This window comes from Megascapheus bottae, chromosome 2 (genome assembly GCF_031878675.1).
Source record: "Megascapheus bottae isolate mThoBot1 chromosome 2, mThoBot2.hap1, whole genome shotgun sequence".
NCBI lineage: Eukaryota > Metazoa > Chordata > Mammalia > Rodentia > Geomyidae > Megascapheus > Megascapheus bottae.
The window spans coordinates 85,751,391-85,767,832 of NC_143510.1; the positions used below are offsets into that span (position 1 = coordinate 85,751,391).

At 38.6% G+C, this 16,442-nt stretch overlaps 1 protein-coding gene across 3 annotated transcripts in view; it reads right to left on the bottom strand.

Annotated features, from left to right (window-relative positions):
• Cry1 (cryptochrome circadian regulator 1) overlaps positions 1–16,442 on the bottom strand; it is a 35,457-nt gene that overhangs the window by 7,966 nt on the left and 11,049 nt on the right. The window contains exons 2-7 of one of the 3 annotated variants that reach the window (XM_090328574.1): positions 6,387–6,495; positions 5,012–5,154; positions 3,279–3,418; positions 1,884–1,972; positions 626–799; positions 232–543 (exon numbers count right to left, since the gene is read on the bottom strand). In XM_090328574.1, the coding sequence (XP_090184700.1) occupies positions 232–543; positions 626–799; positions 1,884–1,972; positions 3,279–3,418; positions 5,012–5,154; positions 6,387–6,495 (967 nt within the window). Of the gene's footprint in view, positions 1–231; positions 544–625; positions 800–1,883; positions 1,973–3,278; positions 3,464–5,011; positions 5,155–6,386; positions 6,496–16,442 lie in introns of all 3 variants that reach the window. The other 2 variants (XM_090328573.1, XM_090328572.1) reach the window with 2 other exon arrangements.

The window sequence follows — 16,442 nt, forward strand, 5'->3', positions numbered from 1 at the left end:
AGTTATACTAATGGCTAAGGTAGTTTAACCGCTCAAGTCACTTCAATTTACCCCACTCCTGATTTTAACATGCTACCTTCAAAACTTCCCTGTATTGGGATCATATACCATAGCTATGAAAAAGGAGACTGTAAATAAACCTGAACAATAGTCAACTTCTAGGATCTGATTTCCAAAAGAAGGCATAAGATTGGTGCACACCGGGCCACACACATCAGGCAGAGCACTTACCTTCATTCCTTCCTCCCAGCTAACCCACAGGTCGCCTCGTGTCAGGAAGCAGGCCACGGCGTGCCTGGCTAGATGGTGAATCCAGCCCTCCTGACGAAGCTGGGTCATGATGGCGTCAATCCATGGGAAGCCCGTCCGGCCTTCTGCCCATTTGGCCAAGGCCTCAGGATTCTTATCCCAAGGAATCTGAACACAGATGGGGTTCCCTTCCATTTTATCAAAGCGGGGATTATTTGTTGCTGCTGTATAGAAAAATTCACGCCATAATAGTTGCCCATAAAGAGAAAGCGGTGGGGAACTGTTCTTCTTTACCTGTGATGAAGAAGCAAGGACATCTTATCAACCATTTTTTTAAAAACTATTTTGGAAAATCTGCTCTAATTTGAGACCATACCTTTTTGTAGAGGTCAGTCAATTTGAAGTAAAATAACCGACATGACAAACAACCAAATCGGAGATAAGGACTGAGTCCAGTCGGGCTTGCGAGCAGGGAATTGGCATTCATTCGAGGTCTTTCAAAGTTCGCCACCCAGGCCTGAAAACACACACAGGCAATTACACCAACTGCCTTCAAAAAAAATGAGAATAATTTCAGCCATATCCATGTAGCCAATGCTTGTGTGAAATAAATTATCAGCACAAGACTGAGAAGGATCTTCACTCAATCTCCTCTCACTGAGGTAAAGTGAAACATGGCAGCCTTCTTGCCCCCTCCACAGTTTTAGATATCTATGGTCACCCACAGTTGGAAAATATTAAATGGAAAATCCCAGAAGCAAGTAATTTGCAAGCTTTAAATACCCTTTTATTACCCTGTATTGTTATCATTATTCTATTTTATCATTATTGTGTGAATTTCTCACTGTGCCTAACTTACAAATTAAACTTCATACAAGTTGATCTGAAAGTAGAAGAGGAATTACAAGGGAATGAGTAGGGTCTGGGGATTGCAAAGGATGAGTACAGAAGGCCGATGGAAATGGTTTATGTACGATGAATGGTTAATGTGTACACTGGGACATTATATGGGGTTCATTGTTATCTGGTTTCTGGAATTCACTGCGGTCCTGTAATATATTCCTTGTAGATGGGGCTGGTACTAAGGTAGAAAACTTCTATCCTAGCTTCAAAGGTATGGTTATGTGATACAAGCTTAGGTAGAGGAACAGAAGAGGGGGCTGGGAATGTAGTTTAGTGGTACAGTGTTTGCCTAGCATCCATGAAGCCCTAGGTTCGATTCCTAGCATCCATGAAGCCCTAGGTTCGATTCCTCAGTACCACATACACTAAAAAGGCTGGAAGTGGCACTGTCGCTCAAAGTGATAGAGCACTAACCTTGAGCTGAAGAGCTCAAGGGGGTAGTGCCCAGGCCCTAAGTTCAAGTCCCATGACCAAAAAAAAGTTTAGGTAGCAGATCCTAGTCCAAACTGGTTCCAATGAAAAAACTGAGAGGCATAGCAAACTAGCAAACACAAGGTCCTAAGTTCAAATACCAATACTGTGTGTGTGTGTGTGTGTGTGTGTGTGTGTGTGTGTGTGTGTGCGTGTGTGTGTGAAGGGAGGTGGGAAAAGGACGGAAAGAAATAGTATTTAAAATGCCATAATGCCATTTTGGAAGTATGAATATGGCTATGTAATCTATAGTATCATACTTTTCTTTCCAAATGCCTCTCCAAACGTGTAAGTGCTTCAGTTTCTCCTCCTGGCCAGACTGCAGAGGATAAGCCATCAGTATCAAAACCTAAGGAAAAAAGAAGGAGAACTATTATTCTAAAATTTAACGTGACTTTCATTTGACCACAGTATCTAGGGAGCACAAATTGTTTGTAGCAACATTGTGAGAGGAGAATAAAAACTTGATGATCTGGGCTGGGAGTTTGGCCTAGTGGTAGAGTGCTTGCCTAGCATGCACAAAGACCTGGGTTGAATTCCTGGGTACCACATACGTAGAAAAAGTCCCGAAGTGGTGCTGTGGCTCAAGTGGAATTCAAGCCCCAGGACTGGCAAAAAACAAAAACAAAAAACTTGAAGGTTTATAAAAGACTGTAATGTAATTCCTAGCTTTAGGACATACATCTTTTTTTTTTCTTTTCTTTTCTTTTCTATGCTGGTCCTAGGATTTAAGCTCAAGGCCTGCGCGTTGTCTTTAAGCTTTTTTATTTAAGGCTAGCATACTGCCATTGGAAACACAGCTCTACTTTAGTGGTTAATTGGAAATTAACCCTCAGGGCTAGTTTTAAACTATCATCTTCAGATCTCAGCTTCCTGAGTAGCTAAGATTATAGGAATAAGCCACTAGCACCTGGCGAAGACATACAATTTTATTTATTTATTTTTTTTTGGGGGGTGGCTGGTCGTGTGGGACTATGCGTTGTCCTTAAACATTTCAGCTCACAGCAAGCCCTCTACTCCTTGAGCCACATGAGCCAGTGTGTGCCACTTGCCACTTCCTGTTTTCTAGTGGTTAATTGGAGGTAAGCGTCTCACAGACTTTTGTGTCCAGCTGGCTCTGAACTGTGAACTTCAGATATCAGCTAAGATTACAGGCATGAGCCAGGACATACACTTTAAGGTGGTAACAGATCACATATTTATAAAGCATATAAGTACTACACAGATTTATCTCCTAATATTTCAGTTTCCTTCCTTACTCCTTCCTTTCACCCATTCTTCTTCCCTCCCTTCCTCTCTCCCTCTTTTCTTCCCTTTCTTTCCTTCTTTTTTTCTTTCTTTCATAAAAAATACTTTATGTGGGACAAGTAGAAATTGTGTTTTCTTTTTCATATTTTTGCCAGTCCTAGGGCTTGAACTCAGGGCCTGGGCACTATCTCCAAGTCTCTTTGTGTTCAAGGCTAGCACTCTACTACTTGAGCCACTGGGTTACTTCTGGCTTTTTCTGAGTTTATTGGAGGTAAGAGTCTCACGGACCTTTCTGCCTTGGCTGGCTTCAAACTGCAGTCCTCAGATCTCAGTCTCCTGAGTAGCTAAGGCATGAACAACTGGTGCCACGCTAGAGCCACTTAAGATTTATACCAGTTTATACTCACCTAGTTCCTCCAGGGAAGGAACTCCGTATTTCTCATCATGGTCATCAGACAGAGGAGTTGTGCATTTTTCTATCACTTCTGAAGTAATTGTCTCTACCGGTATCTCTAGTGGTTCCATTTTGCTGATGAGAGTCTGAAATCTTTTATAAGTTAGAGGTGGTTGTCCACCATTGAGTTCTATGATCCTATTACAAGAGTTAGTAAAATGCAGTTAGTAAAAATGACAATATATTTTGGTTGATAAGCTCTGAAAAGGCTTAAAATCAGAAAATTTATTATTTCAAGTGGCTAGAATGTTAGCTTCTCATAAAACCAGAAAAACATGTTCACCATGATTAGTGGGTCTAAAAACCATTCTCTCCATTTTCTAGACATCAATTTGGTGTCAAAGCTATATAATAAGCAAATATTAAAATCATATGAGTGAAAAAAGTGACTTAAGTGGCTGAACTAAAGGCAATAACAGGAAATTAATATACATGGACACATACAAATTTATTATGACCCAACTCAAGCAATCTCTCAATCATCAATAAAATCTAAAGCAGGCTAATAAGTACACTAAGAAGTAGTCAGTAGAAAATAGGCTTTGTTGCATATATTTGAGATTTACAAGGTATTATTGCATAGATAAAAGTAAATTAACACATTTCTCATTTCAGGTACTTTTTTTGTGATAGGAACAGTTAAAAAATAATGAACAAAATCCCAAACACAATGGCATTTTTTTTTACTACAGTCTTTATGCTGTACCTTTGATCTTTAGACTTCATTCCATACATCTGTGACTTATTAGCCTTGGATCCAGATTTCCCCATTTCCTCCACTGTTTATTCAATACAATTCTATATTACTATAGTCACAACTACTTGTTATCTCCTATTGTGTTCATACATCCATTACTATGTGAGAACCTCTTATTCTTAATGCAATCGTATTTTTCATTTATACATAGGGTGATAAAAAATTTCTACTGATTACAATGATTCTATATTGCCACTACATGATAGTGAAAATTACAGGAAAAAAAAACTCTATAGTACACTAACATCCTAGAAAGACAAAGAGTAGAAAGAGTTTATTTTTGTGGTCCTGAAGATGAAATCTAAGGTCTTGTGCCTATCATCAAGTGCTCAACCAATTGAGCTAGGTAGTTCAATCACCTCTAGGTAGTATTTTTGTCTTAGGCACTGCGGCTAAAATTTGGTGTTTGATATTCGATGAATAAAAAAAAAATAGCAATTAAATAATATATTAAGGATTTAATGTGTTCATTTAATTGTCCCACAATACTATGATGTACAGGTTCATTTTACATACTGCAGTCCCATCAGTTAAAACTTACTGTCTGTGCACTTAATACATAGTGTACTTAATAGTTAAGATGCAACCAGACACTAAAGACTCACGACTGTAATCCTAGATACTCAGGAGGCTGAGATTTAGGATCATTGTTTTAAGCCAGCCCAGGCAGACAAACCTAGAATACTCTTTATCTCCAATTAACTACCAAAAAAGCTAGAGGAAGTGAAACTGTGGCTCAAGTTTGAAAGCACCAACCTTGAACAAAAAACGCTAAGCAAAAGTGAGAGGCCTGGCTCCAGTAGTGTCACACACACACACACACACACACACACACACACACGCAAATGGTTAAAATGGTAAATATCATTATGTGTATTTTGGTAAGTATCATTATGTGTATTTTTCACAATAAAAATCTGAAATCTTACTTGTCTAGGTCATATAATGTATGTGAAATTCTCACAATGACTTCTACACCAGCCTCAGTAGCCAGCTTCTTAATAGCTGCATCTCGTTCCTTTCCAAAAGGCTCTGAATCATACTCAATTGAAAGTTTCGTAATGTTCCATTCCTAAAACGAAAGAAAGACACGAAGGGGTAATAATGTATTCAAGTAATACAGTAACCTTTGTCATAACCATATCCAAGAACACTCAAGACTTCAAAAACTCAGAAAGAAAATATGCAATTTATCAGTGTGAAAACAACATGTATGTCATGATTGTACTTAGTTGTACATAATTTATACATAATCATAATTGGGTATAATGACAAATATATTCAGTGACTTCCAGAAAATACTGCTATTATGAATTTTTTGCTCATGTGATCCTCAGAGTTCAGCCTCCTGAGTAGCTAGGATTATAGGCATGAGCCACTGGCACCTAACTTGCTATTATAAACTTTCTAGTGAACACCATTTTAGTTGTTAAAAAGGGAAACAGGTAATAGACACACAGGCATGTGAGCATACATACACTATACATATGCATATATTTATACATATACACATATAAATTCTTGAGACTACAAAGAGTATTTCCATTTCAACACATAGAAAACTGGTAAGTAGTTGAAACTTCTTGGAGAGCAACTAGAAACTTAAAGGTAGAAGAAAAGAAAGCCAGCCTTGGCATAAAAGCAGGCGAGACTACCAGTAATCAATCACCAGAAAACCAGAAGTGGTGTTAGCTTTGAGCTGAGGAGCTCAGAGATAGTGCCCAGGCCCAGAGTTCAAGCCCTATGACCAACCCCTTCTCTACCCCCCCCCCCAAAAAAAAGTAGACAAAAGATTTAACCAGTCACTGTAACCTTTTTCTTCCAACTTCTGATTTTACAATGTATAACTTTTTCATTAAAAGAAAAGAAAAAGCCCCCTATTTCCATTTTAAACTACTTATATTTCCAACACATTAGTTAAAAAACAAAAAAACAGGCGTGGGTGGCTCACACCTGTAATCCTAGCTACTCAGGAGGATGAAATCTGAGGATCCTGGTTCAAAGTCAGCCCAGGCACTAAAGTCCATGAAACTCTTATCTCTAATTAACCACTAGAAAACTGGAAGTGGTGCTGTGGCTCAAGGAGTAGGGCGATAGCCTTGAGTTGAGGAGCTCCGGACAGTGCCCAGGCCAGAGACCAAGCCCCATGACCAATAAAAAAAAAAAAAAGGCCTTTCCAGTGGCTCACACCTATAATCCTAGCAGCTCCACAGGCTGAGATCTGAGGGTCATGGTTATTATTTATTACCAAGTATGTTATCTTCTCTGATAAAGATTACTTTATGCAAGTATCTTTCAACTTACCTTGAAAAGTCTGGGAAACACATCAGCTGGTTGTCCACGAATCACAAATAGACGAGAATTTAATTTTCGTAGATTGGCATCAAGATCCTCAAGACACTGAAGCAAGAATCTATGAAGAAGAAAATGTCAAAATTCTTAAAAATAAATGTTTAGAAGATACAATGTATTGAAAAATTAAGTCACCCTGTGAGTAAGATGGCAGGCTATCTTAGGACTGCTCCTTATGGACATATCTATTCTTGCTCCCCAGCTCCAGCAATCATAGTCACAGTTCTTTAGAACTATACCAAAAGTTCCCCACTATCTTAATGAAATCCTAAGTTAAATCACTAATTTTTATTAAAAATAGCACATATTTTAACTTGTAAACATAAAAATTGTGTAAAAAGATACCGAAACTATTACGTGAGTTTATTTCAGTGTTTAAACCTGATGAATCAAAAATGTGTTCCTCTAAAAAAATTACTTTGCTGATAGAAATTGCCATCTTGAAAGATCTAGAAACATGTTTTTGTTGTTTGTTTGTTTTGTGGGTCATGGGGCTTGATCTGGCCTGGGCACTGTCGCTGAGCTCTTCAGCTCAAGGCTACTGCCCTACCCTTGAGCCAAGGCCCACTTCCTCATTTTCTAATTGGAGATCAGAGTCTTAGGACTTTTTGTGCCTGAGCTGGCTTTGAAACTCTGATCCTCAGATCTCAGCCTCCTGAGCAGTTAGGATTACAGGCATGAGCTACCTCTCACCCAGCTTATAAACTTGTTTAACTGGGGGAAAAAAATGGAAGAGGTCTATTTAACGACTCTGAGCAAGTGAATGATTTCAGAATATGAGAATATGGGTACTTCACAGCAATCTTCTATGAGAAATCAAAATGTCCATTTTTTGAGTTTCTAATTCACTATAAAGAAAAAGGAATTAATAAACAGATGGTCAAGTATGTGGTATTAACTCTTGACTGTATGTAATGGACACTAGGTTAATTTTTTAAATGGTTTCATGGAGCAGTGAGGCTACAGACTTTTTCAATGAAGAAGCATTAACAAAGCTCATACATGACAGACAATCGGGACATTCTAGGGCAGTAAGGGAAGGCTATTATTTACTGTGTAGCTTCTATTGTGAAGAAACAGAGCGTTTCCCCAGAATAAATCTGGAAGAGATGTCTACCCTGGAAGCTTTGACTTCGTTGTTTGATTCAGGTTAATTTTCACGTACATTCTGTTCCTCTCAGCTGGACACATCTCATTTCCATACTACTTTGCTTCTGTTATATTCTTAGTCTTAAGGTTAACTACATCTTTTCTACTGAACATATGCTCATTGAGAAAAAGGCATATGAATTCTTTGTGAAGAGGAATAGTTGAGAGGCAAAGAAAGATACATTCAAGAAATGCACTGTTGCTGGGCACAGTGGATCACACCTATAATCCTAGCTACTCAGGAGGCTGAGATATGAAGGTCAAGGTTCAAAGCCAGCCCAAGCAGGAAAGTCTGAGAGATTCTCATTTCCAATTAACCACCAAAAAACCAGAAGTGGCATTGTGGTTCAAAGTGGTAGGGTACTACCTTTGAGAGGGAAAAAAAGCTCAAGGACAGGGGACCGGGAGTTTGCCTCAGTGGTAAAAGTGCTTGCCTAGCATGCATGAAGACCTGGGTTCGATTCCTTGGTACCACATACATAGGAAAAAAAAAAAAGCTGGGAATGGTGCTGTGACTCAAATAGTAGAGTATTAGGCCTTGAGCTCAAGCCCCAGGACTAGCAAAACAAAAAAACAAACCAAAAAGCTCAAGGACAGCACCCAGGCCCTGAGTTCAAGCCCCTTCACACACATGCACACACATGCACATACACACACACACACACACACACACACACACACACACATTAGTTTCTCAGTTACATCAGTCACTTTACAAATCCTCAATACCACACTGTCAGCTAGTAGCTACCATATAGTAAAGCAGAGATGAAGAACATTTTTATCACTGCATGAAGTGCAATGGACAACTCTATTCCAGAACACTGCTCAGTCTAGATCATCATGGTCTCTGCCATTCTGATCCCATGATTTTATCAAGTCTTGATTTTTTACATCTGTAGTTACTGGTGGCCTAAGTGAACTAGTCGGCTCTGGCACTTCCTTTCCCATGACTTAAGTGTGACACATTCCTGTTTCATCTTAGAAGTCTCTTGGAGTCGTTCACAATTGGGTTGTTTAGATGTAAAAGCATCAAGTTTCATAAAATTATCCCCTTACTAAGTTTAGTGATGGATGTTTAGTGGAACCTATCTAACTTTTGCATTTGTTTAGTAAGAGATTTTTTTTGAAATACAATAAGGAGTTTTTAGACTAATCAAAGATTAAGTTGATTTATCTAGTTTCCTTAAATAGAAACAGTACAAAATTAAAAGGCCTTGGGAAAGGTAAATAAGACAAACATAATCCTCAAATCTCTACTGTACCATTAGTCTTATCTTTTCTATTAGAGTTGGCTAGTAATACATTCTTCATATCAAAACTTTCAATTAAAGAATGTCTATGTGGTTTTGTTTGTTTTGCCAGTCCAGGGGCTTGAACTCAGGACTGGATATTGTCCCTGAGCTCAATGTTAACCCTCTACCACTTGAGCCACAGCACTATTTCGTTTTTTTTCTGCGTAGCTTATTGGAGATAAGTCTCATGGACTTTTCTGCCCAGGCTGGCTTTGTACTGTGATCCTTAGATCTCAGCTTATTGAGTAGCTAGGATTACAGGCAGGAGCCACTGGCACCCAGCTGTGTGTATAATAGGTGGAAAAAGTAGCAGTTTAATAGATGGAAAAAGACATGATTGTTTCATAAAATGAACAACTAAGTTTGGATTGGCTAATAATTAGCCCTTTCTTTTCCTTTCTCCCCCACACAGGCTAAATAAGAATTCTTTTTTCTTTTCAATATACAGGCTTTGAACCAAAGAAATATACAGAATGGTACTGACTAAAGTACAGTGTTACAATGGGAAACATTCTGTAACCTGGTATTACTTTGTTTCTGTACTTCATGAGAGAATGAATGAAGGCAACTATTTAAGGATGATATTTTCCTTCAACAGACATTGTTGATGGAATTTCTCTCCCATTCTATGATGTCTTTCTTCATAGCTGTTATAATTTATAATTAGTAACAGGACCCACCTGTAGAATTTTTTTTGTGACAATATATTAATATAGAATTCTTAGAATAGTGTTTGCCTACATGAGAAACTACTATATGAGTGTTATTAATTTTTAATTCCCTACTACCAATTTCTTTCTTTCTTTTTTTCCTTTTTCTTTCTTCTTTTTTTTTTGGTGGGTCATAGGGCTTGAACTAGGCCTGGGCGCTGTCCCTGAGCTCTTCAGCTCAAGGCTACCACCCTACCCTCGAGCCAAGCCCCACTTTCCATTTTCTAGAGTTTATTTGGAAAAAAGAATCTCAGGTTCTTTTGTGCCTGGGCTGACTCTGAACCTTGATCCTCAGATCTCAGCCTCCTTGAGTAGCTAGGATTACAGGTGTAAGCCACTTCCCCCGGCTATCTACCAATTTCTATTCTATTTTGGCTTTTACTGTGTTATTTACTGCAGTATTTTAACATAAATCTGCCTGGAAATGGAAAGAAGAGGTTTTCTCCTGCATTGTTTTTGCTACTGTCTCTTTTTGTCTTGTTTGTTCATTTACCTGTCTTGAGGACAGCAAAGTTGGGGAGGGAGAAAAGATGAACAAACACAGCAGTAGAACTCACTAGACATTATGTTCAAAATGAACTATACAAGTGGTGGGTGGTGGTAGAAGGGTAAAATTGGGAGAGAGTGAGGGAAGGGGTGACAAAAAGAAATGTACTCTTTCCCTGACTTATACAACCGTGATCCCTCTGTATATCACCTTTATAACAACAAAAAACTTAAAAAAGAAAAAACGAAAAAAAAATGGATCTGCCTACCAACAATCATTGTCCACTGTAATACATTTTAGCACACAATAGGCACAGAAATGTCTTCTAGACTCATTCTTTATACAATAAGGAAAAAATCATTTTCTTGTTCCAGCCTCATTTTCTACCCTATTGTACCTTCCTTCACACCAAATCAAATAGTTTCTCTTTTCCTTATACATTAAGTCTCACGGATTTGCTCCATGTTCTTTCCTCAGCTGAGAATACTTTGCCAATTCCTATCTCTTCAAGTTCTCAACTCAGGAAGTCTGAAGTCTTACAGGTAATTTCTGTATCTTCTCAACTGTCAAAGAGCATAGTGCATCTCATTCCAAAAAACAAACTCACAAAAGCCTATCAAATTGTACATCTTAATATAGCTATCATTCATACAAGCATATACACATATTTCAACTTAAGTATCTGTGTTTGATTCTCAATTAGAGTTTTCTTAACCTATGGTTTTGGTCCCTATATTTAGCAAATGAATCACATCATGGACCCTGTATAATTTGATGAACAATTAAAAATAGGATAAAATAACTACTAGGATTGTCTTGTATAATTGTTAAAAGGGCTTAAGACTGCATAAAATCAACTAGAATACCTACCCATTATCAGATATACATTAAACAGATGTCATTATTTTCCCTTAAGAACAATTTCTAAGCCTGTTGGAATGAAGCAGCACTTTTAGCGGCTAGCCCTGGAGGACTGTGTTTGAGGTCACTGAGCTATGTATCCACCCTGTAAAGGCAAGGAGAGGAGGGAAGAAGAGAGGAGGAAGGCAAAGCAGACAGTTTCCTGAGTATATGCTGCTCTCATGTTCCACACAATAGTGGCTGACATGTACTGAGAGTTCACTGTGGATCAGGCATTGGGACAAACATCTTGAATGCCCTTCACATATACCCACTTACAGCCCAAGAATCATTATACTCAGTGGGCAGATTAAGAGATGTGGGCAGGATGGTAGATTAAAGGCATCTATCATTTTTTTCTCTGTTAAGGGAGAAGATTCTGGTAACACAAGAATGAAATTTTCAAGAGAGAACTGTGGAAGAGAATCTCAGAACATGAAAGAAGGAAGAAGGCAGAAAAGCATGGAGAAACAAGGTTAACAGAAGAAAAGCAGTGAAAAGAAGAAGAATTCTAATACCATTTCCAGTAACCTAGAAAAGGGAAGCTGAAGACTCCATTATAAAGGAAAACAGTCTTGATAACATGGCCAATCCTAGCCACAAGACAAGCCCATACATCTCACAAGCCTTTAAACTCAATACAAGGATTTAGGAAACAGCAACTATTCCTGTATAAGCTAACAGTGAAGAAAAGCATTCTGTCTCTCCTCTTGTCTCAGAGGCCAATGGTAAGACACCATCTTGAGAGTGTGCTTATTGTTGGGGATTTCAGAATAAGTAGTTTGGCCTATTAGTAGAGTGCTTGCTTAGCATGCACAAAGACTTGGGTTTGATTCCTCAATATCACATACATAGAAAAAGCCAGAAGTGGTGCTATGGCCCAAGTGGTAGAGCTCTAGTCTTCAGAAAGCCCAAGGACAGTACTCAGGGTCTGAGTTCAAGCCCCAGGACTGGCAAAAAAAAAAAAAGAAATAGTGTTGGTGCCCTTTGCCATAGAGGTTGGGTATGAAATGGTCACAGAAGGCTGATAAGGAGAACCTGACAGCCTCACAGAGAAGTTTAAGTTGTATGGAGCTGTGCTGGCAGCTGGACAGAATAAGATGCCAGCAGGGACAACTTAAGTGCCTGCACCGGAGAGCTGATAGTTTGATCTGTAAGGGAACTTACACATCAGAAAGCTACTCAAGAAATCGGGCAAAGAAAAATGATGGGGCCTGGGATTCTGTTTGGAAGCATGCAGTGGAATCCCCTAGCAGTGAATCCCAAGCCTGGGAGCTAGAAAACTTTGGGCCTGGGGCTTCCCAAGTACTGTCTCCAAGGCATGCTGCATTGGGCAGAGGCCTCCACTCCAGTCCCTCCCATTCTCCTAATAACCACAGCCTCTGGCAACCCATAGAGAAGAGAAAATAGATACACACACACACACACACACACACACACACACGCGCGCGCGCGCGCGCGCGCGCGCATACCTATACCTACATTCAAATCTACCTAGAGAGGAAAGCAATCAAAAAGCAATCAAAATTTCTTATTTTATTTTGTATATGGGGAAGAGGGAGAAGAGGGAAAGAGGAGGGGAGAAAAGGAAAGGGAAAGAAAACAGAAAAGATGCCTATACCTATCCAGGATCACTTTGAAGTGCTCATTTCAGCTGATAGGAAACTGAATCAAAGCTTGACCTTTCTCAGTGACAAGGCTAATGTTAATATGAATAAATATTCATAAAGAAGGTACAGTGCAATTAAGACTGAATCAATAAATCTCCAAACATACATTCTTCCTTGATAGTACTATAAAAAACAAAAACAAAAACAACAAAACGGGGGGGGGGGGGGGGGGGGATTTGCCAGGCGTGGTGGCTCCTGTCTGTAATCCTAGCTACTCAGGAGGCTGAGATCTGAGGATTACAATTCAAAGCCAGGCCAGGCACTAAAGACTATGAAACTTATATCTCTAATTAACTACCAGAGAACCAGAAGTGGCATTGTGGATCAAGGGGTCGGGTGGCATCCTTGAGCTAAAGAGTTGGGACAGCACTCAGGCCCAGAGTTCAAGCCCCATGACTGACAAAAAGGGTAGGGGGGGCAGGAGTTTGGCCTACTAGTAGTGTGCTTGCCTAGTATGCACAAAACCCAGGTTTAATTCCTTGGTACCACATACACAGAAATGGTTCTGTGGCTCAAGTGGTAAAGTGCTAAACATGAGAAGGGGTATCAATGTGTAAGAAGTAATGTACCTACCTGATGAATGTAACTATAACACCTCTATATTACCCCAACAATAAAAAAAAACTCAATCCCTCATATTTTGCCCTCAACTGGAAAGAGGAATCTGCCAAGAGTTTAGACTGTTCTCCAATTTCAATCTTTATGTGTTATAAACACATAAAGAACACATCTTAGAACTTGGTGAGAAAACCAATTCGGCTTATAATGTATGCTGTTTTCCTGAATTATACTCATTTGTAGGTTCAGTTAATAATGCAGATTAGCTTCTAAATAGGCCAAACCATACTAAAACAAAACAAACCTTTACCTAATTGTGTATTGTCAACAGAGAAGCACAGTCCTCGTGCTATTTAATTGCAATACTAAATGTACCACTTTAGAATGAAGAGGTGGTAGGTAAGAAATTACATTTCTTCACTTTAAATGTTTTAAGCATGTTTTTAGAGAAATAACTACTTATTGCTATTTAAAAAATTGTATTAAGTAAGCTTCCTTACACCACTTCTAAAAGATGATTTCAACATGAATCAACAGAAATAGTTTCTTAAAGTAGGTCATCACTATAGCAACCTGTGGGCAGTGTAGTATACTCCCATCACAATGACCTACTTTCTAGTCTCTGCTAGAAGAGCTTTATATAACTAGTATTTCTAGTTCTGTCTATTAAATAGTCTAAAAAAGGCAATGGTGAGATACAACATAATCCTACTGCCGAGAACAAGGCACTATGAATTAACATGTATCATACCAGAATAAAGCCATCTGGTTCTCACTTCCCATCTTATCCTATTCTTTTAGAATAGCCTTGACTGATCAGAACAACTCCTTGCTGACCATACAAACATAAACTAAAATCATTAAAGCCCCACAGTATGTCTTATCCTACATACAAAACATTAATTGAGTTTAACTTAGAAAAAATAAGGTTCTAGATCTACTACCATAAAGAAAAGATGGAGTCTCAGTCATGAACTGATGTTTAAGCTATATTAAAATTTTTACAAGTACAAAGTACTTGTGTCTCTACACATTCATTGATGCTGTATTTTTATGGTTTGTAAAAAAGTTTTAGTGCCTTCTTTGAATCCAGTTGTCTACTGTGACATACATTTTTCCCAAAGAGAATAATTTAATGTGCAACAGACACAAGAATTTTATACTTGCTAGATACCAAATCCCATGAACCTATACAATGACAGTTATTTTTTATGACAAGTATTTTGTAATGTTCTTTCCAAGTCCTAAAATAAAAACAATAGGTCAAATATACCATATAGGCCAATTTAATAGAACTAAAATAGTCCTCAAACTAAAACACAAGAATAAAATTAGGGCTGGGAATATGGCTTAGTGGTAGAGTGTTTGCCTAGCATGCACGAAGCCCTGGATTCCATTCCTCAGTACCATATAAACAGAAAAGGCTGGAAGTGGTGCTGTGGCTCAAGTGGTAGAGTGCGAGCCTTGAGCAAAAAAAGCTCAGGGACAGGGCCCAGGCCTTGAGTTCAAGCCCCAGGACTAGCAGAAATAAACAAACAACAAATAAATAGAAAAGAAAAAAAAATGAAAGGAAAATCATAACCATTTTGTCGTTTAATTTTGTGACAGATTCAGCAGTCCAGACTTTTCTTTGAACTCTCAATTTTCCTGGTTCTACCTTCCAAGTGCTGAGACAATGGGAGTGTACCACCACTTAGGATTTTTTTTTTCCTGAGCTGGAAGACAGGTTTAGGCAAAAATATCAAAGAAGTTCTATCTGGTGAATATAATGTAGCCCTTCTATTAATTACAATAAAAATATATGAAAAAATATATCAAGGAAGTTGTGATAACAGAAAGGATCCATGCTTTATAGCTGATAGAGAAGGAGAATTACTGGCCACTGGATGTCATCCAACAAGTTGGGGAACATATATGAACCACAATAGGCAGACATATAAATTAAGACAGAAGAGCTTAGTGTTTTTGCTGTGGCAAAACAAACTCCTTTCAAATCTCCATAGTATAAAACAAGCTGTACTGAAGATTAGCTAAGACATTTCTACTCACATTTAACAGGTCAAAGCTAATCACATGGCAGTTAGACTTTTAAAAAGCATAAACTTCATAGGTCACTGGTGGCTCACGCCTGTAATCCTAGCTACCCAGGAGGCTGAGATCTAAGGGTCACAGTTCAAAGCCAGCCTGGACATGAAAGTTCATGGACCTTTATTTCCAATTAACCACCAGAAAATGGGAAGTGGCACTGTGGTTCAAATGGTAGAGTGATAGCCCTGAGCTCAAGAGCTCAGGGACAGCACCCAGGCCCAGAATTTAAGCCCCATGACCTAGTGCCCCTTCTCCCCCCCCCCCCCAAAAGCATAACATTCCTGCAGGAAGGGACAGTGAATAACGGTGAACAGTAACAAATTGAACCTCAGTTTCTAAACATGGGTATGTTTGTGTCATGTGATGATTAAAACCTAAATGTAAGAGCTGGGGGAGAGAACAGAGGAAGGTGAAAGAAAGACAACACTTGAGCCATGCTTAGAATGAACAGGTGTCAGAAAAGAGGATGAGGCAGGAAAGGGCAGTCAATGGAAAGAAAACTATGCTGAGAAATCAAGGAAATTCATAAAGCAGTTGGGAGTTGGGAAAGGCTGCTAGGAGAAAGACTATAATTATACTACTAAAGTGTTTATTTTCCCCATCCCATTTGAAAATATATTTAAAATCAATGTCAGATGAAATCTGCCACAAGTTCTAAGGATAGAACATGGGATTAAGATCTCTTATCAGAAGTAACCAATAATAAACTGACAACAAACAAGTATAAAAGAAAATCTCTTAGAATAATTCACTGGGCAGCCCAGTAAGAAAAAAAGGCTCAGGAGGTAAGCAGAAGTCGGCTTTAGCCCTGAGGATTTTTTCAGAGCCCTAGAGCTTAACCCAGGTTGAGTGAGAGAAAAGATAAAGTCAAGGGCCAGTCAAAGTAAGAAAGCTAATAATAGGCCTTCAATGCAAAGCCTGGGTTTCCAGAAGCTCTATCTGAAAGTTAAACATAAAAACACATAAATTTTATATTATCCATTAAACAGATGCAGAAAAAAATGGTAACAAAAATGTATCTTCTAGGGTAGGGGAGGGAACTGGGGACAAAAACATGAGAAGGGGTAGCAATGATTGTTAAGCAATGTACCTTCTATCTGGCAAATATAATCAAACCCTTCTATAAATTACAATAAAAATATATTAAATAA